At 39.9% G+C, this 25,537-nt stretch overlaps 1 protein-coding gene across 4 annotated transcripts in view; it reads left to right on the forward strand.

Annotated features, from left to right (window-relative positions):
* Positions 1-8,445, forward strand: part of A1CF (APOBEC1 complementation factor) — a 91,204-nt gene extending 82,759 nt beyond the window's left edge. For all 4 annotated transcript variants that reach the window (XM_060404884.1, XM_060404885.1, XM_004020008.5 and 1 more), the window contains one exon: positions 1,279-8,445. In XM_060404884.1, coding sequence (XP_060260867.1) covers positions 1,279-1,430 — 152 coding nt within the window. In that variant the 3' untranslated portion in view covers positions 1,431-8,445. The remainder of the gene's footprint in view (positions 1-1,278) is intronic.
* Positions 8,446-25,537: the final 17,092 nt, after the last annotated feature.

Raw genomic sequence — 25,537 nt, forward strand, 5'->3', positions numbered from 1 at the left:
AGGGAAGATTCTCTTTGGAACACAAATACTCTTGCGCTTTAGAAATTAGCCAAACTGAAAAAGAAGACTCAAAATCCCTGAAGATAAAATCTATGCCCCATGCACGTGCGCACACACACACACACAGATTTTACTTACTTTAGAAATACTGTTTCCAAAGTTATGAAAGTAATTCTTAACACATTTCTTATATCCGTGGAAAATGTACCTAACCCCACTCGTGCATGAGTCAGCATTACTGCCCCAAGGGCGCGAGCCAAGGAGCGGATTCAATTTTTTAAAAACTAGTCCAGCCAGCTTCCTGCCACCACTTCCCGAGAAGCCACCGGAAAGAAATCAATGTGTCTGGGGTTGGGCAGACTTCCACAACACAGAAACCAATGGGCTTTTTAAAAAATAAAAAAATCAGTTCCCCATTCGTTGCTTAAGCATACTTTTCCCTTTTTCTTGTTACCTTTCACAATTTGGGGATCATCTCAGAGAGAACCAGGTTTTTATCTGAAACATTAACAGGGAAATATTGCTTGTAGATAACAGCTATTATACTCTTTTCTTCAAAAGGGAATATTGATCAGCTAGAAAAACACTAATATGAAAGTACATGATTTTGTCCTTATTACTCAAATCCCTTGGTTCTCTGACAGGATGAGCATCAAGGCCTCCACATACACCAAAGACAGACTGATCGGGGGGTTAGGTATTTTTGGCCCTGTCCAGTTAGGTCAAAATATGGCCACACTAGGTATTTGCTTTTATGCTGCTACCTAGAAATGTGCTAACATGTTAAATATTTATCCTACCGGTCTGCGCAGTCCTTACAATCCTGAGTACAGCAATGGTTTTTAATATTCTGTTTAGGTGAGGTGGGGGTGCAGCAGTACCGGACCCACAGAGCCCACCCTCCATGCCTTGCCAACCCATCAATTGCCAACCCTCCTTTATAAGTTTTGAGACCCTCTGAAAAAGTTCTGAACCTCAAGCTTTTCTCAACTCAGCATCCTGTGAAGTGTCTGTTTCTTGGGATCTACCAGCAATGTTTCTATTTTTCTAAAAGTGAAATGATTCTGACATAGGTGGTTGACCCTATTCTGAGAAACACTGTTCCCTAATGCATGAGTCCAGATATTATGTCTTCAGAGGGCACCTCTTAAAATGTACATATTAATTTGGGGCTTTAAGCAACCATGCTAAATTGTCATCTTTCAGAAAGAAGACAACAAGCTAAAAGGAAGCAAATCTAAACCCCCTTCATGAAGTTTTCTCTGCCTCCTCCTCCAGGCTACGCTGTCCCCAGTCCCACTGCGTCTGTGTCTGCAGCCCAGCTCAAGCAAGCGGTGACCCTGGGACAAGACTTAGCAGCGTATGCAGCATACGAGGTCTACCCCACTTTTGCAGTGACTGCCCGAGGGGATGGATACGGAACCTTCTGAAGACATCTTTGTCTTAAGAATAAAACACACAAACTCAGTCCAGAAGAAATAAACCTCTAACTCAGTCTCCCAATGATCACAATACTTGTCCCAAGTGATGCCTGTCCTGAGACTGTACAGCTTATACTATTGTAAAATTATGCTAAGAGGACTTTATTCCTAACTAAATGCAATGTTAAGGAGCCATTTATCTAAACAGATAGCTAGAGAGTTATTGTCCCCAAAAGTTTTTCTTTCAGGGTTCCTGAGGGTTTGGGAAGCATGTTTACAAACCTTGACAAAGTAGAGAGAGACCTTTTAGCCAGCAAGAATTCAGGAGCTAAACAGACTTGGGCAACCAGTAATAACCAAAGGAGCCAAGTAGTTCCAGTCTTAGGCCCTGGCTTACAGCTTTAATACACAGTCACAAAAGACAGCGGGAAGGTAGGAGATGTGTTTCCAAGTCCATTTCCCATTGCCCACTGCATGGGGGCATGTTCATAGGCTGAAGCTTGTGAGAGATTGTCCAAGGTTTAAGGGCATCAGCATCATGTCAGTCTGAAAAATTCCATCCAGTCATTTTGTTGTGGGTCAGGATCTTCTCATCCCCTGCATCCCCTGGGGACTTGGTAATTGATGTGATCTGTCATAGCTATTGTTAAAACAAATCCAGGCCCTTCGTTTGTTAACTCATTAGCCCACACCTCTTTTTCCCTAGAACTCCTACCAATCCCAAGGATCCCCAGAAGATAATTGTCGTACCAACATGAAATGACTTTTTCTCATTTTAAACATCCTGACTTGTTCATAGTGATTTATTTTCCTCTCAGTCTCATTTTGCTCATCTCCAATATTGTAAAAATTAAATCAAATCTACAGAATACCATTTATGATACTTTTCCCTATTCACATTGGCTGAAAAGTCACTTCAAACTAAGAGGGGAGCGAAGATTTACTCATATTTCTTTGATGTTTTTGCAGTACCTAGCCCACCATCCAGCATTCAGAGACAGTTATATCATCTTACGTTCAGCCATGGACTCTCTAACCCACCTGTACTAAATCTGCTGAGAAATCCACTGCCTTTTCTTCCTTTTACTTTCAGTAAGTATCAGACCAGTTTACCATATCTGAGTCCTTTGGTCTTGAAAATTATCACAGGAGAACCTCATGTCCATCACTGAATATTAGAAGCTGAGTCTTCAGATATTCAGCAAAGGTGCTATTTATCAAAATCTCCAGAGTTTGAGGCCTCTTCTCTAGAACATTCGAGGTGAGAGTGCTACAGAAACTGGGATGGAGACGGGAGTAGAAGGCGCTGCTTTCTTTTTGTACTTGTAAATGATGGCTTTTTGTTCAAAACAAACATAAGCAAAGTCCACACACAGAATACCTATTATGAACCACTGCAGTCTCATTAGTGGTGAAAGACATTCAGTACTCAATTTCCATTTCAAAAATCCCTTGGCCTTTGTAAAATTCTGCAAGACTAAAGGGCAAACATAAACACCAAAGTGCAGAAAAATGTGTTAACTCTTGAATGGAATGCTATGATCCAAATGATCGGTCCAGATTCCAGTCAAAATCAGGTAAATTCCAACAACAATTACGAGTCCTTGTAACCTTTCAGTTCTGTTAACTCCAATCAGGTATCGAAGGCTTCAAGGCTACAGCTGAAACACTGAAAGGCCTGGTGCTTTCAATTTTCTGTTTTACTTTTCTTATTTCCAAGGACAGTGTTTCCCAGACTTGAATGCACATTAGAAACACCTGGAGAGCTTTTTAGCCCACCAAAGCCAAGGTCACACCTCATACCAATTACATCAGAATGTCCTGGGATCAGAGCCTGACATCAGTAGTTTGTTTTGTTTTTTTTTTTTTTTAAGATCCTTAGGTGATTCAAGTATGCAGCTAAATTTGGGAACTGCTGTATTCTTTGTATTTCCACTCTGTTTAAAAAAAAATTTTGTTTTAAATTTCACTTTTATTAAGTAGAAAGATGCATGAAAAAAAAAAAGCCTAATAAATGAAAACAAATAGCCAGATCTTAGTTTTAAATATATTCATCTCATGAGAAGTATAGATGTGACTGTAATTCATACTGGCTTCAAACTCACTCTTGGGCCAAACCAATTCTAAACAGAAGAAAGTGAAAAATATTTCCTTAAGCAATTCTTAGGTTTAAATTTATACTCCCCCATGGACCTGCTTTCATACTCAAGGAGAATAATTACAGTGAAGGCAGGCAAATTTCTACTCAGTCCAAAGAAGCATTTCAAATTCCAAGGACAAAAGTTTTAATGCTCTTTAAAATCATTGAAAATAAACAGAAAAAAAGTCACTCTGCATGGCTAGTATATGTACAATAGAAGGTCCAATCCAGAGTAGTTTAAAACGTAATCAAAAAGAACAATTAGTTAATATAAGAATCTCTTTATGAGAAAAAAATTATTATTCCAAATAAAACCATAATCACTTTTTTAAAGGTTAAGAGCAGAAACATAAATATACAATAATACCAAAGTGTAAAGAAAATTTCCACTGGAATATCAGCTCATTCTTGCTCAAAGGCAAACAAGCATTCATGACATTTACTTCCTGAGTGCTAGTTTTATTCAAGTGAGTAGATATAGTTTTATTTTTTTGCTAAAACTTTATTCTAGTAAAATTTAGGGAATCCCATTTAGAACATAAATCATGAAAATTTCAGTGTGTTCACCATACCATATGTTTTCATTTCCTTTGCCCAAATTAAATAATGTAGAATAAGTCCCACTGTGATGAATTTGAAACTTTAAAACTTGAGATTTAAATATAAAAGCAAATGTAGAACCACAGTTTCTTTTCACATGTTCATGTTTTTGGACTTCAGAAATTAGCGCTTATCTAACACCTATCATTCTTTGTGTATTGATATTTTCCTATTTCTTAATTTATTGCTTAGTAGAAAAAAAATCTCCATAGAAAAATTTAAAATCAACCTACCAAGTGATAAAAACAAAATACCCAAGCCAATAACCTAGAAACATCTAGTAAGTTAGAACTGGGTTTCTAAATTTAGGTATTAATAGCTTAGTGAGAATTAAAATCAGTCCTATAGTTCTTAGGAGGAGATGCAATAGCAGTGAGATTAGATGTCAATTTTTTTCTCTGTAAAAATGCTCCTTTTCTTAAATTGTTGAATTTCTCTCCCACCCCATGAATATAGCTAGAACTGCCCTTAACTGCCACAAAATATAATTTTCCTAGATGACTATCCATACCCAGCCAACCCTGCTCAAAGCTAGTATCATGCCAAACCACACTGTATTCGGGTGACAGCACCCAAAACGCTGCTAGGAAGCTACCTCATGTTAAGAAAACATAAACTTCAAGAAATATCTAACAAATGAGAACATATTTCCAAACCACAGATATTTAACTTCTTAATGGTGGATGGAAATTAAATTATAGCTATGTATTGGTAACAGATATGCAGGAAATTACTTTCAGTCTTAAAGTTAAAAGTTTTTTTAAAATATAAAACAAAATATTCTTCCAGTCATATAGATTAGCTTTTCAGAAATATTACCTCGATGTTAATTTTTAACTTATGTTCTTTTTCACTGCATTTTTAAATGACTATTTTATAGTTCTTTCTCGGGCAACTGGGTCACAATTTGAATTCATGGGGATAGGGAGATTTTCCAGGGTGCCTTGGCAGAATAAGGGTCAATACAGAAAGCTAGGATTTGTCAGTAAATTGTCTTGTATTCAAAGCTACAAAGTTTGATAAAGTTTGTTATTATTGTACAACTCCAGCCCTATCCCAGATTTCCCAAAAGGAACTTACAACTAAAAGGGAACAATACAAGTCCATAGTCATGTATCCCCTTCACCCTTGAACTCATATAGATGTTTCCAGGAGGCAAAAACAAAGCTGCAGTTTAAACTAGAGAATCCTTACTTTTCATATTTTGTAGATACATTTTTAAATATTGTAAAGACATCTATTAGAGACAAACTAAGTTTCAAATACGATACCATAAGTGAACTTTAGTGATAAACACTTTTAAGAGAAAATATTAATAGCACAACTTAGGAATTTTAATATATTTATTGAAAGAGAAGACAATTGACGTTCCTACCTGACAAGCAACAGCTGTCTACTGGTTTTGTTAATTTGTCAAATCTGATGTTGATATTTCACTTCATTCTAGCAATATCTTGAAAATACTCTCAGTTAAATGAGGACATAGTCATAAAACATGTCAAGTATTCACCAGGCTATATATTTGTATTTGCCAACATTAGAACAAAGCCAAATGTATCCTGCTATAATTAGTGAAACTACTAGGAAAATAAGATTTTTTTTTCTGACTCCCCCCATACCTATCTCTTTACTTATGGGGTAAAACATTAACATTTTTTTTACTCAATAAAAAATGGGTATAGAATATTCTATTGCCCCGCAAATGCCAACATTTTAAAAGCCAGCTTTTTCTTCCAATGTTATACAGAATATAGAATGAACAGGTATAATAGGGACAGCAATGTATACCTTGAACACAGAGACTCATTTATGGAAGATAGCAGGCTTTACACATGCCCCATTGCCCTCAGTTTTGTAGGAAAGATAAAACAATACCTTATACTTTAGCTAGTAGTGAAGAGAAGTTCATAACCAATCTTGGAAGTAAAAAGAAAAAAACAATATGAAACCAGAAGGCTGCGTTCATTCAAAAATGCCTGGAATAAAATATAGAATACTTCCGTATCTACCTCTCTCTTATGGACATCTCTCCTATTTTGAGGGAGAAACCAAGAAAAGAAGATGCCTCCACTCTCTCTTCACATATGTTACTTTGCCTAAAAGGGAGGAGAAATAGCAAGAAATAGCTCTTTAAAGAAAGTAAGCTGCCAGCAGGAATTTCTTAGAGACAGCGAGCATCCCCGCCACTCATTGTTTAATAGCATCTCTCTGGAGTGACTGTACATCCTGGTTTGCCAGGACAGTGTAGGCTTACATCTGTTGTCCCATTATAAATATTAACTATCAACAATTAAAACAAACAATTGTCCCCCTTACTCTCAAACATGTCTCAGTTTAGACAACAAATTATACAGTGACTCCATCTTTGCGGCTCTTTTTGTTTTCTTGATGCTGTCAGTGTGGCTTTATTGTCTCCAGCGTAGATATAGCTTAAACTAAGAGACCTGACCACTTCTTGCTGACTGGGGTAGGAGCATGTGAACATAAGAATGCATCGTCTTCTCCTCCAGCGTTACCCTCGATCCACTGTCTGTCTAGCTGAGTCTCTATGACCCCATTCTGGCCCTTGCTTTCTTCCCACTGCCCCTGGGTGCCTGTCATTCACTGAGCTCGCAGCCACTTGGCCAAAGAGTGCAGCAGAAAAGATGAAAAATAGCCCTTAGAGGCATGTGGTTGGTCTGTCAAAATCTGGAGGGCATTTGCAAGGTCTTCGAGCACTTGCTGGTTTCTTTCTTTCTTGAACCAAGTTACCTGCACCTCAAACAGAAAGGATTTCCTATATAAAGCTTCACAGTAAGAGGCATGTTGCCTTTTCCCCTCCTTCTGTGTCTTACAGATTTGCTCAAACACTAACTCCCTTGCATTTAATTCACCATTATGGTTATTCATCAACTATTCTTCACCCCTCATCCTCATATAATCCCATATAAAGATTTTATTATTTGCAATGGAAAATAATATTAATAGATAGAAATTCCTGTTAAAAAGGAAAGTTTTTCACTCTTCCTTTATTCTCTTTACTGAGTGTTATTAATCTCTATTGCTATTAGCCCACAAAAATATTCATAGAATGTATGATCAGTCTGTTTTACTATGCACTTACTCTTATGCCAGAAACTGTGAATACAAATTTTTTAAGAAGTTTTTTCCCTCAGTGGGGTACACAGTCTAGTGATCCATTATGCAGTTTTTAAAAATTAATATAATTGCACATATTTAAGTGCATCAGCTGGTAGGTTTTATCATTTAGTCAGAATCCCCAGAATAAATCAACTCTGCTCTAAACTTTATTTCCAGCCAAACACTAGGTAGGTACAGTAGGCCTTTTTAAAGACAAGTAAGTAAAAATTAGTTTTCAAATATTTTCCCCAGGAGAAACATAACAGACTATCCAAAAATTTTAAAAGAAGAAAAAATATAGTTAGAGATCCAGGGGAGCTTTAAAACATGGAGTTGACAAATTCACTTATTGACTTATGATCTTAATGAGCAGGGATCCATGCTTTTTATTTACTTGAGAACATTTTGGTTATTAACGATTTCTATTTTCTAAGTATACCTGTGTTTATAAAATTTAACAAAGTTTAACAATCCTTGTCTATACCTTTTATTTCTTTCCAGTAGATGATTTACAATGAAGTATACATACTTTTTCCAAACGTAAATTTTAAAACTTTGCATTTTCTGCAATAATTCATAAGAGAGATTTGAGCTCCTAGGCTGAAGATCAGTCTGTTTAAATCAATTTGTTATTATCAGTGGTTTAAAGATGTGATGTAATTATTGGCATTTTATCCCTATTTCTTCATGAGTTCTTTTTTTTCCCCTACTTTTCTGACTACAGTATAGCCAGATATTATCTCTACTCTTGATAAAAAGCATGCTGTCTGCAAAATGCATCTCTAGTTTCTAGATGTTAAGCAATTTCTTGCTTCTTTTCCTTCTTGTTATTATTGACATTATTTATGTGAAGTTAGTTAGCTGAGGTACCAAAGAAAGAAACGAAAACAGTATTAAAGAGTGTGCATGAGGCACTTATTTTTGTACTTTGCGTACAATGTTTTATAAAACTCTGTGATCTATCTAAATATACTGAGTAAAATTACAACATTCGTTCATCGGGAAAGTAATCATTGGTTTGGAAGACATAATGTGCACTATAGAAGCATAAAGCTCATAAGATAATCAATAATGTGATATTGTAATGATTAATGTAATTCCAGGATGGTAAAATGATTTTAATTGAATTTTCAAGTACCATTATAAAATTTTTAAAAGTGTCAACATGTGTTGCTGATTCATTTTCCTTTCCTGAAAATTAAAATTTTCCCTCTTTGAGTAAATACCTAAATATTAATGATCCATAGTTGCAATATTTCCTTTGGTGACTTCTTTGCATCCACATCTTTTATAAAAGTTTCCTCTGGTGCAACTTCTGAGAGTAAATGTAACTTTTAATGATTGAATGCATTATTTTCCAATCAATAAAGAAAACAAGAATACTCAGAAACAAAAAATAATGAGAAAACATGGCTCCAGAAAGGTAAGTGGACCCTAAAGTCAACATTTACCCTGGGGTTCCTACTGTTCCCTTAAAAGACAAGAGCAGAGAGGTCAGCACACCATCCCTGGAGACCAAATCCAGCTGCCTGTGCTTTGTTGGACCTTGAGCTATGGATGGTTGCTGTTGTTTCAAGGACTGAACTATTTTTACATTTTAAAAATTTGTTTTGAAAAAAAGAAAGGAAGAATTTGTGACAAGGACCATAGGTGGCCCACACAGACTAAAGACTACTATCTGGCTCTTTACAAAAAGTTTGCCAACCCTGCGCTAAACCAAAACCAGACATTTTGACAGCACCCAAAACAGCAGCTTAAATAAGATAGCAATTCACTGTCCCTCCCCTAAAGTCCCAAAAGGCAATACAATGCTGATATTGTGCTTCGCAATGTCATGAACAGGAGGTCTCTCTGCTAGCTGTTTTCCCTGCAAGGTGTCAATCTCGTGACCTAAAATTATGGCACTTAGGCATTCCAAATAGGAGGACGGAGGAAGGACAAAGCAGAGGAAGGGATACCTACTAGCTGTCCCACAAGGGGGTTATTGGAAGCTGCCACACAACACTTCAGCTTCCAACCCATCCGCTGGAACTTAGGCCCACGGCCACCCCTAGCTGCAGAAAATGAGTGGGAAGTGTAGTCTTCACCTGGGCAACCATCAGAAATTTTGCAGTCCATGGGGTTGCAAAGAGTTGGACATGATTTAGCGACGGAACAACACCAGGAAAGAACGGAAGAATGAATATCGAGGGAAAGCCTCAATACATCTGCCACAAATATATCACAGGAAAGAAGTGGGAGTGAAATAAGGAAGGCACATCAGCTCATTCAACACTGGGCTTGACACAGGGGAGATGCATATAAACCTTGGCTCCTTCCCCTTCCCCAAATAAAGGAAACTGCCAGTTTACCTCAATTCTTTAGATATTGGCACCCATTCAAAGTATGGTTATGGTAGGGATGGTTCCACTGATCTCACCTCCTGGTATTTATACCATTAAATAATCTCTTCTCCTTGAATGCAACGTGGACCAAGTGGCTCACTTCTAATGAAGAGAATATAGAATATCACTTTTGAGATAAGGTTATAAAAGATTACAATTTCCATTCACTGGCATCTTGCTAGTTCATCTTGTTTGCTCATTCTGCTGAAGCCAACTGCCCTTTTGTGAGCTGTGCTATGGAAAGGACCATATGGCAAGGAATAGCCTGTGAGGAACTGAATCAGGCAAAGAACCGCATGACTGGACTCAGAAGCAGATTCTTCCCCAGCAGAGCCTTGACAGGACCATAGCCCAGGCTAACAAGGTTAATGGCAGATCATGAGAGGTTCTGAAGCACAGGACCCAGCTAAACTGCACCTGGATCCCTGGATCACTTATAGGAGGTTTTAAGTCTAAGTTGCCAAGCTTCAGGATAATTCATTGGGAAGAAATAGATAATAAGAAAAGTTATCAAGTTAGAGTGAATGTAAATTGCGCTTATTATCTGAGAGGCACTGAAGCTGTTAGCAAAATCAGAGAACCCAACTCCGTTTTTGCGTTTGTGAATTACTTCGCTGTTGCCCATATGCAGGAGCATGTGCCCACTACTGCAGAGGATTGAAGCTAAGGAGGTTGGCTGTACCTGACAGGAGGTGCTCAGAATTGCTGGTTGAATAGAAAGAAGAAAGGAAGGGAGGGATGGATGAAGGGAGAGAGTGAAAGATGGAGGAAAGCAGAAAGGGAGAAAGAGATGGAGGTATAGAGACAGAGACAAAGGGAAAGAGAGAAGGAAAAGAAGGGACGACATGAACTCACTTGGCTCTCACCGTATTGTCCCCCTTTCGCAGCAGGCCCATTTGCTTCAGTAAAGGTATGTGGCCAAACACTGGAGAGTCCATGGAAGGATATCTGACTGTGTTTCCAAAAGCTTTATCCATTCAAAGAATTTACAGGGAGTGAAAGCGTAGGAGACAGTGAATCATAGTATAGACAGACTGTCATAGAGAAGAAAGAGGATGGGGATGGGGAGAGAGAGGACAGTGAGATCTGAAAAGCCAAGAATATGGGGAACTTGGCTTCTGCATCCAAGCCGCACCCACCAGATGGTAATAAGATCTTGGAGAAGAATGGCTGCAGAGCAAGTTCAGGCAGGCTTGAATAGACACCCATGCCCCCAGCCTCAGCAGGGACTTCTCAAAGGAGAAAGGCTGTAACAGCAGGGCAGGAACACTGATGGCCGATTCTACCACTTCTATTCAGCAGTGTGCTGGAGGTTCTTGCCAGTGCAATAAGAAAAGGAAAATTTAAAAATCTAGATGGAAAAGGGAGAAGTAACACTGTCTTTATTCAGAGACAACATGATACTCTATACCGAAAATCTGAAGGACTCTAAAAAAAGCTACTAGAACTAATAATTTAGTTAGCAAGGTTGCAGGATATAAGATCAATACAAAAATCAATTATATTTCTGTGTACTAGCAACAAAGAATTCAAAGTTGAAATTTAAGAAGAAATACAATTTGCAACATCATCAAAAGATGTGAAATACAAAGACTTAAATTTGGCAAAAGATGTGAGGCCTATACAGTGAAACCTACAGAACACTTCTGAGATTAAACAAAGTAAAAAAAGCTAAAGAAAGTCTAAATGAGTAGATAGATACACCATGTTCATGAGTCAGAAGACTCAATGTTCCTAAAAATGTCAATTCCCCCCAAAATGGTCTATAGTTTCAGTGCAATCCCAATCAAAATCTCAATCCCAGAAGATGTTTTAGATATTGACAAGATGATTCCAAAATTTATATAGAATGCAAATGCAATATGCTAACACAACTTTGAAAACAAAGAAGCCTGAGGTCTTACCCTACCTGACTTCTAGACTTATTATAAAGCTAAAGGAACCCAGCTCTTGTGGTCCTGGCATCAGAATAGTGAAATAGATCAATGGAGTGAAACAGTTTAAATACACACACACACACACACACACAACTGATTTTTGACAGAATTTCAAAGTCAGGTCAGTGAATAAGGGCTACTCTTTTCAACAACCTGTGATGGAACAATCGGATGTTTATATGTAAATCAGCAAATTTTGATCCCTACCTCACACTGAACATAACTACTAACTCCAATTGGATGATAGAACAAAATTTAAAACCTAACATAAAACTTATAGGATAAAAAAATAAGAGAAAAATTTGTGACCCTCAGACAAAGATTATTTAGATATAATATCAAAAACATCGCCTATACAAGACAAACTGATAAATTGAGCTTCATCAAAATTTAGAACTTCTGGCGTTCAATAGAGAATGAAACAAGACACAGACAATGAACAAATCTTTGCAAAGCATGTATCTTATTAAGGACGTGTATCCAGACTGTAAAGTCAGTTGCTCAGTCATATCCGACTCTTTGTGACCCCATGGACTGCAACATGCCAGGCCTCCCTGTCCACCACCAACTCCTGGAGTTTACTCAAACTCATGTCCATTGAGTCAGCGATGCCGTCCAACCATCTCATCCTCTGTCGTCCCCTTCTCCTCCTGCCTTCAATCTTTCCCAGCATCAGGGACTTTTCAAATGAGTTAGTTCTTCGCATTAGGTGACCAAAATATTAGCATTTCAGCTTCAGCAGCAGTCCTTCCAATGAATATTCAGGACTGATTTCCTTTAGGATGGACTGGTTGGATCGCCTTGCAGTCCAAGGGACTCTCAAGAGTCTTCTCCAACACCACAGTCTATCTAAAGAACTCTCAAAACTTAACACGAAGAAAACAAACAGCCTAATAAAAAAATGTTCAAAGAATGTGGCTGGACATTTTAGTGAAGTGTCAAATACATAAAAAGATGTTCAACATTATTAGTCCTAAGGGAAATGCAAATTAACACCATAGAAAATGTCCCTATACATTTATGAGAGTAACCAAAACTTAAAGAGATAGACCTACCAAACACTGGCAAGAATGTGGAAGAACCAGAACCCTTACACACTACTGTTTGGAAGGTAAAATGATACAATCGCTCTGGAAAACTCCTCCTTAGAAAGTTAAATGTACATGCACTATATGATCCAGCCCAAGAAAAATCTAAGAATTTTGTTGTTCAGTCACTAAGTCATGTCTGACTCTTTGTGACCCCATGGACTGCAGTACACCAGGCTTCTCTGTCTTTCACAATCTCTCAGAGTTTGCTCAAACTCGTATCAAATGAGTCAGTGATGCTCTGTAATCATCTCATCCTCTGCGGCCCCCTTCTCCCTTTGCCTTCAATCTTTCCCAGCATCAGGGTCTTTTCCAATGAGTTGTGGCCAAAGTATTAGTTTATACATGACTGTTCCCACCAGCTTTATCTGTAATAAATAAAAATACACCCATATAATGGAATACTACTCTTTAAAATAAGGAAATGAAGTATTGATATTCTGCAGCATGGATGACTTCTAAAATAACTATGCTGGGTGAAAGAAAATAAACATCAAATAACTCATACTGTATGACTACATTTTCTAAAATTCTAGAAAACACAAGCTAATCTATACTGAGGAAAAACAGTGGTTGCCTGAGCTTGAGGCTGAGAAGGGCAGAGTGGCAGTTAAGGATCCTGAGGAAATATTTCTGATGAATATGTTTACTATTATGAATATGGTAATGTTTTCACAGGTGTATAAATGTGTCAAAACATCAAATTGTGTAATTTAAATATGTACTATGTGTTATAGATCAAATGTAACTCAGTTAAGCTTCATCTAAAAAAGTTAAATACATACCTATTCTATTATCTAGCCATTCTTTTACTGAGTCTTGATCCAATCAAAAGTATCAGTTCAGTTCAGTCGCTCAGTCAAAAGTATGCTGCTGCTAAGTCACCTCAGTCGTGTCCGACTCTGTGCGACCCCATAGACGGCAGCCCACCGGGCTCCCCCATCCCTGGAATTCTCCAGGCAAGAATGCTGGAGTGGGTTGCCATCTCCTTGGATGCATGCAAAGACCAGGGCTTCCCAGATGGTGCTAGTGGCAAAGAACCTGCCTGCCAATGCAGGAGACATGATGTGGGTTCAACCCCTGGATCAGGAAGATTCCCTGTAGTAGGGCACGGTAACCCATTCCAGTATTCTTGCCTGGACAGAGGAGCCTGGCAGGCTACAGTCAATAGGGTTTCCCAGAGTCGGACATGATTGAAGCAACTGAGCACACATCCAGGCATGCACATACAAAGACCTGTACATGAACATTCATAGAAGCTTTATTTGCAACAACTGGAAAAAGTCCAGAGGTCCATCAGCAGATGAATGTTCAGTTCAGTCACTCAGTCGTGTCCAACTCTTTGCGACCCCATGAACCACAGCACACCAGGCCTCCCTGTCCATCACCAACTCCCGGAGTCCATCCAAACCCAAGTCCATTGAGTCGATGATGCTATCCAACCATCTCATCCTCTGTCGTCCCCTTCTCCTCCCACCTTCAATCTTTCCCAGCATCGGAGTCTTTTCAAATGAGTCAGCTCTTTGCATCAAGTGGCCAAAGTATTGGAGTTTCAGCTTCAAAATCAGTCCTTCCAATGAACACCCAGGACTGATCTCCTTTAGGATGGACTGGCTGGATCTCCTTACAGCCCAAGGGACTCTCAAGTGTCTTCTCCAACACCACAGTTCAAAAGCAGCAATTCTTTGGCGCTCAGCTTTCTTTATAGTCCAACTCTCACATCCATACATGACCACTGGAAAAACCATAGCCTTGACTAGACGGACCTTTGTTGGCAAAGTAATGTCTGCTGCTCAGCAATAAGTAGAATGAACAACTGATACACACTACAACATGACTAAAGCTCAAAGTAAGTATGCTAAGTGAAAGAACTCAGACAAGAGAGATTCACGTATATAAAATTCTAGAAGATGCACACTCTCCTATAGTGAGAGAAAACATGTCAGTGTTTGCCTGGGGTGGGGGGTGGGGAGAGAAGGAAGGATGGATTACCAGGCAGCAGCCGGAAACTTTGGAGTGTGGTGAATACGCTCATCATCCAGACAGCAATGACAGCTTTAGTGAGTATGTAAATGTCAGGCCTGCATCCTCAGTCAGTCCTGCCTGACTCTTTGTGACCCTATGAACTGTAGCCCACCACTCTTCTCTGTCCATGGGATTCTCCAGGCAAGAATCCTGGAGTAAGTTGCCAAATTGTATAGTTTTATTTTGTATAGTTTATTATGTATATTTGTATAGGTCTTATGTCAGTAAGACTTCAATATTTAAAAATGAGTATGGAATAGTAAAAGTATCAGGGTAATTCGAGAAATCAAGAGATGAGAATTCTGATGATATGGGTGCAAGAAAGTATTGACAAAAGGAAAAAGTATGGGCTCGGCTAAATTGCTGTGGAACCCAGGGCCTCTCTCCTCTGGACCCCTATCTTTGACTGTGCGATGTGAAAATTGTTAGACTTCATGCTCTTTAACATTTGTTCCTCTTTTAACAGACTACGCTACCATTTCTGATCACTGACATAAGAGTTCTTCAAATTAGACTTTAAAGAGACTGCCAGCAAGCTCCCTTTTAGAACCTTCAGAATCCTTATCAACTAAAGAGATAGGCTTGCTTCACTCTCCACACTCCTCGCTGCCAGGGAAGGGATCACAGCCTTCCCAAATTGTGCAGAATATCCCAACAAGTGCCCTAAGCCAGTGGTTCCCAGCATTTTTGCCACTGGGGACTAGTTTCATGGAAGACAACTGTTCCATGGACCAGAGGATGGCAGGAGGATGGTGTCAGGATGATTCAAGCACATTACATTTATTGTGCACTTTATTTCTGTTATTATTACATCAGTTCCACCTAAGATCATCAGGCACTAGATCCCAGAGGCTGGGGACCCCCGACCTAGGCAGTAAAATGTTCTCAATGGAAGCCTGATTTACTCTTATCTTGTTAATTCCTATAGGCCTATGATTCTGCCAACCCTGTCCCAGAAAGAACCTTCTTCTCTTCTAAAGAGAACACAACCAGGGAAATCTAAATTTGAGAGATAATTACCCTCTCTGATCTGGTTTTTCCAAACATGGTGGGTAGAGTGTGAGCAATATTAGTGTTTATCCTCTGTCTGGTAGTCATGAAAATTTAAACTCCTGTGAAGTTGTGTATGGTTACATTATAACTTATTAATACTCAGAGTGAGCTCTGTTGGCATGTTTTTTCTGATAAGAGTCAGTATAAATCATGACCCTTGGCTTGTCTTACTGATTTCCTGTTAGAGGTTGTGGACTTTATTGTTAGCCTAATGTCTCTCTGCTAAGTGCTTTGGGAAACATGTTCCAATGTCCAAACACAGTCCCAACCCCCCAACCAAGTTCATGAGATAAAACATTCATGAGATAAAACTGCCCATCTAGTGCTGCGGTGAAAGTCAAAATATTCTGAGGCTTGTGGTTGAACAGAGCTTAGGAGAGAGAGTCAGATAATGAGCCCTCTCAGCTGCTTTTGCACAGTGGAAAGTTTCTAAAGGTGCATAATCTTGATGGAATCTAGGGTACCTGGCTAAACATCAGGGAGGCAAGTGGCCTGATTTACCACCAATTCAACCCATGTCCTCAGTCAAACCATATAAGGTGTCTGGGTGGTCAGTCTCCTCCTCTGTAAAATGAGATCAGGTGCTCTCCACCCCATTGCCTCGAGGAACCAGGTGGGTAACCCAGATGAATGAAAGGCCCAAGTAGGGCTCTACAGATTAGAATAGGGCACCCTCTGCCTGGGTGCATTTATGTTCCATTAAAACGGAACAAAACGGAACACACGCAAAACAAATTTCAGTTTTCAAACTCCAGCTCAAACTCTGATTCAAAGTCACTAAGGTCCACTTGAGCGCTAGAAGCCCAAGACTGTCCGGAGCCCGAGTGTACTGGACAAGGCAGGTGCACCAGCTTAGATCAAGTGTGACATCCAGTGGCCCATTTGCTAATGACACTTAGAGACTTTCAATAGCTTGGGGAATTCTGATCTTTCAGGCACTCAGTTTTGCTGAAAAGATTCCAGTGGAAGAAAGGGAACTGGAACTAACAAGTATTCCCTCCTGGGTTGTAGGCACTGTGAGAACTTTCCCCATTTAGCCTACCCACACTCCACAATGAAAAAACTATGATCATCCACCAAAATGGAAAAGGGAACAGAAGGAGGCATAGAGATGAGCTAACTTATCCAAGTAACTTGTGAAGCTTGCATGGAAGAAATCGTAAATACAGGGCTGGGATGGGGTGGGGGCTGGGACGGAAGCTGGAGAGAGAGGAGACACGTGTATACTTATGGCTGATTCACATTGTTGATGGCAGACACCAACGTGACATTGTAAAGCAATTACCCACCAATTTAAAAATACAATGCAGGGGGAAAAAGGAAAAAAGAAATTGCAAATACTGTCTGACTCCTGAATCCATGCTGCATCCATCCTTCTGGGGTACATGTCTTCAAATTTCTATTTTTAATGTAGAAATTAGTCTGAGGAAGGTTAAGTGATGCCAAACAGTTAATCGCAACGAGGGAAAAGGCTGAGGCTAAAACTCAAGTCTTACAGAAGACCCACCAATTAATATTTTCATTATAAACTCCACTAAACTGAAACATCTTTTATCTCCACCAGGGCCCCTGAAATACAAAGACCCTTTGCTTTGTTTCAGAGAAAAGCTCCCACTCTGAGCACTGGAAGGTTAGAAATGAACTTCTGCTTCATACCAACCATAGGCAGCAGAAAGGAGAGAAAGGAGTGAACAATAATTTAAAAATAAAAAAAAAAACAAATAACTTGAATGTGATGGTAGTACCGTGGATACGGAGGCAAGAAGTCTGACACACTCTAAGTTCCAAAGGTCTCACTCCGTACAACCTGGCATAATAGTTAATGTCCACAATGATGACCCCTGAGTCATTAAAGCAATTAAATTATTCTTAGAGTTCTAAGTTTAATCAAGTAAGGAAATATGTAATCTAATTGAGGAAGATTTAACATCCAAAATAATGAGAGTGGACATTTCTCTGCAGTTAAATAGCTTATCTCGAAGACTGGCTTTAGTTTGCCACATTCTAAACCCTTGAGAGCAGCCTGCAGGAGTAGTCAGATGACATCCATCGTCTGGCCAGAAATTCTTCTGCCATTAGTCTTTGGTTTAGGCTACAACGATGGGGGCGCCATTCCCATATAAGGAACTATGTTTTAATACCCCTTGCCTATTTTTCCCAGATAAAAATCTAGTCTCTTTCAAATCGGTCTCAGACTCACATTCAGGAAATAATTTATAAGGAATTTTACTCTTTATATTTTCCAAGTGACTCTGAAGGGCATTCAAGTACAAACTCTGCAGTAAACGTGGTAAAACTTATCACCTGTCCTCTCTACTGTTCTCACATATTGTGTCTTCTCTGGGACCTGTCCCTTCAAAATCCCCAGGAAAAGCTTTCTCTGCTTCTTTACCAGCCATGTCTTGTCTTATGCCTGGAATTTCTCCCCTCATAACCATCTCCCTTCTAGTCTTCTTTATCAGTTTAGTCCCTCCCACTTGTAACGAATCAACTCCCACTTTAGGGTTTGACTCAAATACAGTAAAATTTCCCCTTCACAGAATTCCCTGCGCCCCTCCCTGAGAGGGAATTCCTTATTCTACTGCAGCACAGCTTCAATTTCAGTTCATGCTTCTTCATTCTTTCAATTAGGCCTGACGTTCCCTATCTTCCTATTAGAATCTGAGTTCCTTGAAAAAAGTGACTCTATATCTTGCTGTTTTGCATATAGTAACCAAAAAATAAATACTAATGAATTTTTGAATACTTATAAGTTGCTGATTAAACAGAACATTTCAGAGAAACTCAGAGAAATCTCCAGTTAAGTATTTCACTTGCAACATTTTTCACTGAAGACCTCGGTAAAATAGTTTATCTCCTTTTCTGACTTAGAGCATCATTGAACTCCTAATAAAGAATGCTCTTTCTTAGGAAACAAACTTATGATTGCTGGGAGGAAGGGATAGTGAGGGAGTTTGGGATGGTCATGTACATACTGATGTATCTAAAATGGATAACCAACAAGGACCTATTGCATAACACACAGAACTCTGCTCAATGTGATATGGCAGCCTGGACTGCAGAGGGGTTTGGGGAGATTGGATACATACATACATTTGGCTGAGTCTCTTCACATTCACCTGAACCTATCACAATATTATTAATCAGCCATACAGCAATACAAAGTAAAAAGTTCAAAAAAGAAAGAAGCTCCTTAAGGATTTCTGGGTCCTTATTCATTCAACAGATATTTATTGAGTGCCTACCATGTGCCAGGTAATTCTAAGTGCTAAAGGTTCCATGGTAAACAAAAATTCTCTTTCTCTTGCTCTCTTCCTTTCTTTCTCTTTCTCCCTCTCTCCCTTTCTCTTTCTCTTGGTAACTATACAAGTTTAGAATGTATGAAGTTGGGTTTGAAGATTATAAACTAATATTTACACCATATACCAGCTTTTCTTTTGTGAAATGCAGATGAAAGGTTGTGTTTAATGGAGTTTTCTGGAAAGCTAGTTTCCAGTTGGCCAAGTTTTGCCATATATGTTATCAAATGGAACAGAGCTAGCACTTCTGGAGCATCTTTTTACTTAGATTATTTACTAAATGAGTTTACTTAAACTATTTCATTTGCATATTACAACGCTCTGTGTTGTTCAGTAGCTAAGTCACGTCCTACTCTCTATGACCCCATGGACTGCAGCACACCAGGCTTCCCTGTCCTTCACCATCCCCCAGAGTTTGCACAAACTCACACCCATTGAGTTGGGGATGTAATCCAACCATCTCATCCTCTGCTGTCCCTTCTCCTCCTGCCTTCAATTTTTCCCAGCATCAGGGTCTTTTCCAATGAGTTGGTTCTTCAGGTTCCACAGGCAATCCAGACCATGATCAGTATAAAACTGTTTCTTTCCTGAAAACTGCTGCCTCTCAAATTCAAAATCTCCAATAGGAAAATCCTTGGAAGTAAAATTTATTTCTGTTAAACAAGGAGGCCATTGGACTGAGGTGGCTCTAATGCTATGAGGGCCTACATAAAGAGACATAACTAAGCCTGTAAATGTCTAGATATGAAGTAGAAATCTACAGATAACTGATCCTAGCCAAGAGGTAGTCAATCAAATAATTTGCTTTGGCACTTTCTATATATGTCTTTCTCTTGGTTCCTGTGGACCCAGAGCCCACTTCCAATCTGGTGCTGCCCAATTCCAATTGACTTTTGCTCAAATAAACTCTGAAAAGTTTTAATATGCTTCGATCTATCTTTTAACACCTGTAATTTAAGTCAAGAAAAATCTGGTCATCTAGGAGAATGAAAATAATCCCACATGAATTCAGTAATTTTGCTCAGAGTCCTGTCCTCATGTGTTCCTTTCTCCAAAGAAATGCGTATCTAGGGACTCCCCTAGTGGACCAGTGGTTAGGACTTGGTGTTTTCACTGCCAAGGATGTGGGTTCAACCCCTGGTTTCCTGCAAGCCCTACAGCGTGGCCAAAAAGGAAAAAATTACGTCCACCTAAAATTTCCTCTGATGGGAAGAAATGCCCCACACAGGCTGCTTTTTTATAGTTTAATTGAAGGATTACACTGTGTTGGGCCAGAGGTGAAAAGGGTATTTCTAGCACAAAAATTGGTTCTTTCCAGGGATTTTATTATTCATCTATTGGAGTAATAATTTCACAACTGCTGCTCCATGTTGGCTTTGGATATAAGACTGCTCTTATTCATTTCCTGTTAACCAGGGATTCTTGCTCCACCTCTGCAAAAGTGATAGCAGGTTGCGATTGTAGTTAGTCACTAAGTCGTGTCTGACTCTTTTGCGACCCCATGGACTATAGCCCTCCAAGCTCCTCTGTCCATGGGAATTCCCAGCAAGAATACTGGAATGGGTTGCCATTTCCTTCTCCAGGGGATCTTCCTGACCCAGGGATTGAACCCAAGTCTCCTGCATTAGCAGGCAGATTCTTTACTGCTGCTAGGAAGCCCAACAGCAGGTTGACTAGCTAATACTTTAGAGCTAAAATGGTGCTCAAGGAACCACTGTAGGTATCACCAGCAAACATGGAAAGCACGTATTACTTATATTGCTAAATCACATTACATACATATATACACAGGGCCCTAAACTCTTATCAGAGTCACTTTGCATACTCATTGTAAGCTATAGTATCCCCAGCACTGTTCTCAAGATACTATCTGCAAAAGGGCTTTGGAAGAAACATATGAAGAAGAATGTGATATTGCTATAAAGTCTTCTGAGATGCTTGAACTGCAGTCAGGCAAAATCTCCTGACATTCTCTACATATGATTCTGGATTTGTCCCTGCTGCCATCTTTTCCTTGAAGGCTCCTGGGAATCATTTCACTATATCTTTTTGTCTTTTTCATGGCTTTTCTTCTAATTGGGCTTTTCACGTTAAATTCAGAGTAGCGTCCTTATCTATCTTTGCCTGGAGACTAAAGTTTCTGAGTATTTCAGTCATCTTACTAATATTTCATCTTCATGCCTGACCACTGACTATACTCAATAAACATTTGAGGAATAGGGTTTCCCTGATGGCCCACTGGCTGAGACTCTGAACTTCCAATGCATGGGGCCTGGGTTCGATCCCTGGTCATGGACCTAGATCTTGCACGCTGCAACAAAGAGGCCTCATGCTGCAACTAAAGACTGAAGACCTGGCTCAGCCAAAGAAAGAAAGAAAGAAAATATACGTGAACTAATTTGGTGTTGCACAGTATGAGGAGATAGGAACAGCTTTAAACTTCAAATTCCTGGGAAAAACTACTTGAGATGTTGATGTGCACAAATGAGATTCTTCTCTACCATATAAACACCACCAGTCGTGTCCGACTCTTTGCGACCCCATGGACTGTAGCCTACCAGGCCCTTCCCTCCATGGGATTCTCCAGGCAAGAGTAGTGGAGTGGGTTTGTCATTTCCTTCTCCAGGGTATAAACACCACAGGAGGAAAGAATCTAGGTAAGAACTAGAAAGGGACCCTGTGTGGAAGCCACACAGTTCAAGTTGATGAGGATTTCAGAGAATTCACGCCTGAGCTGCACAAATCCTAAAATAGTACTACAAGAGTCAGCAACATTCTATATTGTGCCTAGGATACTTTTAGTATTTGTAAAATAACTAAAGAAGAATAGAGTGGACAGCCTACAATATTCACAAGAGCAATAAGTAGACTCAAAGAAGAGAATAGGTTCCAGAGTCACCAGTTCTATTTTGTCTCCTATCATTGATGATTCCATGTGAAAATCTGTCTTCTATGCATTTCATATGTATTAAGCCTTTAAACCTCACAGCTTGCCTGTGTTTACTATAAACCTCACAACTTTAGACGTGATAACTAGGGCTTAGAGAAATGAATCAGAGAAGGCAATGGCACCCCACTCCAGTACTCTTGCCTGGAAAATCCCGTGGACAGAGGAGCCTGGAAGGCTGCAGTCCATGGGGTCGCTAAGAGTCGGACACGACTGAGCGACTTCACTTTCACTTTTCATTTTCCTGCATTGGAGAAGGAAATGGCAACCCACTCCAGTGTTCTTGCCTGGAGAATCCCAGGGACGGGGGAGCCTGGTGGGCTGCTGTCTATTGGGTCGCACAGAGTTGGACACGACTGAAGCGACTTAGCAGCAGCAGCAGAGAAATGAATAACCAAAGAGCAAATAAGTGGCACAAACAAATTTCAAACCCTGAGCACTGTCATAGCCATGGAAGGCCACCACTCAGACCTTCTTTAAGAGAACAGGAAGCATGGTTGGATCTACCACGTCATTCATGGCAAGGCTGCACTTACCCCAGGCTGCTCCCAGACAATGAGCACAGCAGAGATATTAGAACTGGGCCATCATCGCCCAGCACAGGATTCCTCTATCAATCAGACTTTGCTCAGAGATTCCCTATCAGCCTAACCAAGACTTTCCCGGGACTGCACTGTGGTCTGGGGAGTTTCCTATGCAATCATTCCTTCCCTCCCTCTCTCCTCTTACAAATGCCAGGTCTGCACCACAGCCTATAGGCTTTCTAACCTGCTTCTGTTCCCTTCCCTAAATGCGTATTTTCCCCAATAAATCTCTTGGATGTGTGATCTCATCTTGGCATCTGCTTCCTGGATGACACAGGTGATACCAGAAGTGGTCCAAGAAAAACAGGCAGTATTACAGGGTCGGGACTGGCTCACTCACTAACCGAATGCCAGGGATGAGTCCATTCTGAAGAGACTGCAGGGCACAGACAGTCCCTGGCACAGGGGGCAGTCCAGCTGCTGAAGATTTCACCGGTGCTGATCTGGAAAACGCTCTGTGGGAAGGAAACGCTCTTGGCCGTACAATGACTCAGGTATTTGAAAGATATTGGGGAATGATTCCTACAAAGACAGGAGAATTCATCTCTTGAGTTAGTTACCAAGTTGTTCTAGTGCGTCACAGAGGAGTAATGTGAAACAGGTGTGGTGGTTGCTGGCTGACTGAGAGAAGCAGAGGGCCTCTTTGGAAGCTGATTTCTTGCAGGAGAAAAGCAAACACAGCTGAAGAGCATGTTTAGAAGTTAACAGTGTTGCAGAACTCCAAAGATATTTCAGTAAGAAACAAAACATCATCGGTGGCTCTAGCACCTGTTCTCATCTTTTATTCAAGTCCACATATTACTCTCGGAAGTATCGGAGGGTGTGCACTCGATTCCTCTTTGTTTCATTCATACTGATTGTCTACTGTGCACAGTATGTAACTTGTCTGACTCTTGCAGTGCTGTCCTTGGATTTATAGTACTCACATTTCAAGACTCAGCCAAAATATGTCAGTTAAGCTAAAGCCAGGGCTCTGGTTGGGAAAGCACGGGACCCTAGAAACGTGGGATGGAGACATCTGAGTGGATTCCCTCAAGGATTTCACTCCATAGACCTTCCCCCAAGAGTTTCCAGTTTGCCATCCATAATAAGAACTAGTACTTCTCCTGTGTGAGAAGACACTACCAAGGCTGCTCCTTCCTACTCCAACAGGTAACTCCCAAAGTGATGCTCCCACCTCCTCTCCTAACTGCCAGGATGATAGATAGGGTTAAATCCAGCATAATTCAGTTTGGACCATGCTGGGCTCAATAAGAGAGAAAAGAAAGTATATCCCCAGAATGGATAGCAAGAATCATCTCGTAGGTACAAGCAGACCCTGGGGTTCGATTGTAAGTGTGCTTGACCCAGGGGCAAAAGTGTGAGAGTGGATAAGAAAGAATTAACTGAGGACTTCTTGATGGTCCAATGGCTAACACTCCATGTTCCCAAGGCAGGGGGCCCCAGGTTTCATACCTGGTCAGGAAACTAGATCCCACATGCTACAACCAAGCTTTTGCAAGCCACAACTAATACCCAGCACAGCCAAGTACATATTTTTTAAAAAAGAAAGAACTGATTCAAAAGCATTTTTGAAACATAAAATGTAACATTTTGAGAAAAATCCCTAGAGAAGGGCCAAACTCAGGATATCAGTTTTGTTTCCTAGCGCTTCTATAATTTAATAGCTTAAAACAAACTCAAATTTAGTATTTTATCAGTATAATCAGATGTTCAAGATGGATCTCACCAGCTAAAATCAAGGTGTTGGCAAGACTGTATTCCTTCCGGAAACCAAAGGGAAATGTGTTTCCTTATCTTCTCCAGCTTCTAGAAGCTGCCAGCATTCTTTGGCTCAAGGCCTTTCCTCTATCTTAAAAATCAGTGGTAAAGCATCTGACCATCCTGCCTCCATCTTTCACTAATAAGAACTGCAAATTAAGAATCAGCTCTGGGCTTATAACTGGGCTCTTGTAAAGGCAAAATACCTGGTAGCTGCTTCTCATCCACTCCAAGCTAACACAACCACTCTGTTAGATTAAATCTTGTGTTACAGCTCCCCTCCTCCAAGGACAAAGAGTTGCTCTGCAGGAAGCTAGGCTAGAAGCCAAGCTGAGGACCCCCACACTTTGAGACATTCCTTAACCCCGCCCTTGCAGCTGCTCTCATCTCTCCAAGAAGAAGATGCACAGCAACCCCCTAACAGACTGAACTCCTTCCCCATCAAGCACAGGTTGTGATGTTTAAATGATTTCCCCAGAACCAAGAGTAGTTTTGCAGATGAGCTGAGCTGCAAGGGTCACTTTTCTCTCACCACAGACACCTGGATTTCTCAGGCAACTAGACCTCTGGCAGGTTTGACCTTGAATCTCCGGAGTTTTAAACACATTGCCATTTTGTAGCTTGTTTTCTGGTTGTTTTTATAGTTCTTGGTTGTTCTTTCTTCTTTTACTCCTTTCCCTTAGGATTTGATGACTATCTTTAGTGTTATGTTTGGATTCCTTTCTCTTTTTCATTTGTGTATCTATTATGAGTTTTTGGTTTGTGGTTACCATGAGGTCCATATGTAACAACCTACATATAACTATTTTAAACTTATCTAATTCATATGCACTCTAGCTACCCTGCATTTTAATTCCTTCCTCAACCACATTTTCTATTACATATATTACATTCTTTTGCTTTGTATATCTGTTAACTACTTATTATAGATACAGATGATTTTGCTACTTGTGTCTTTTTAACATCCTGCTATCTTCATAAGTGGTTGATCCGCTATCTTCAGCATATGTTTGCTTTACCAGTGAGATTTTTCCTTTCCTAATTTTTATATTTCTAGTTGTGGCCTTTTCTTTTCCACTTAGAGAAGTCATGTTAGCATTTCTTGTAAAGCTTGTTTAGTGGTTCTGAACTCTTTTAGCTTTTGCTTGTCTGAATTCTTTATCTTGTCTCTGAATGAT

Source organism: Ovis aries, chromosome 22 (genome assembly GCF_016772045.2).
Source record: "Ovis aries strain OAR_USU_Benz2616 breed Rambouillet chromosome 22, ARS-UI_Ramb_v3.0, whole genome shotgun sequence".
NCBI lineage: Eukaryota > Metazoa > Chordata > Mammalia > Artiodactyla > Bovidae > Ovis > Ovis aries.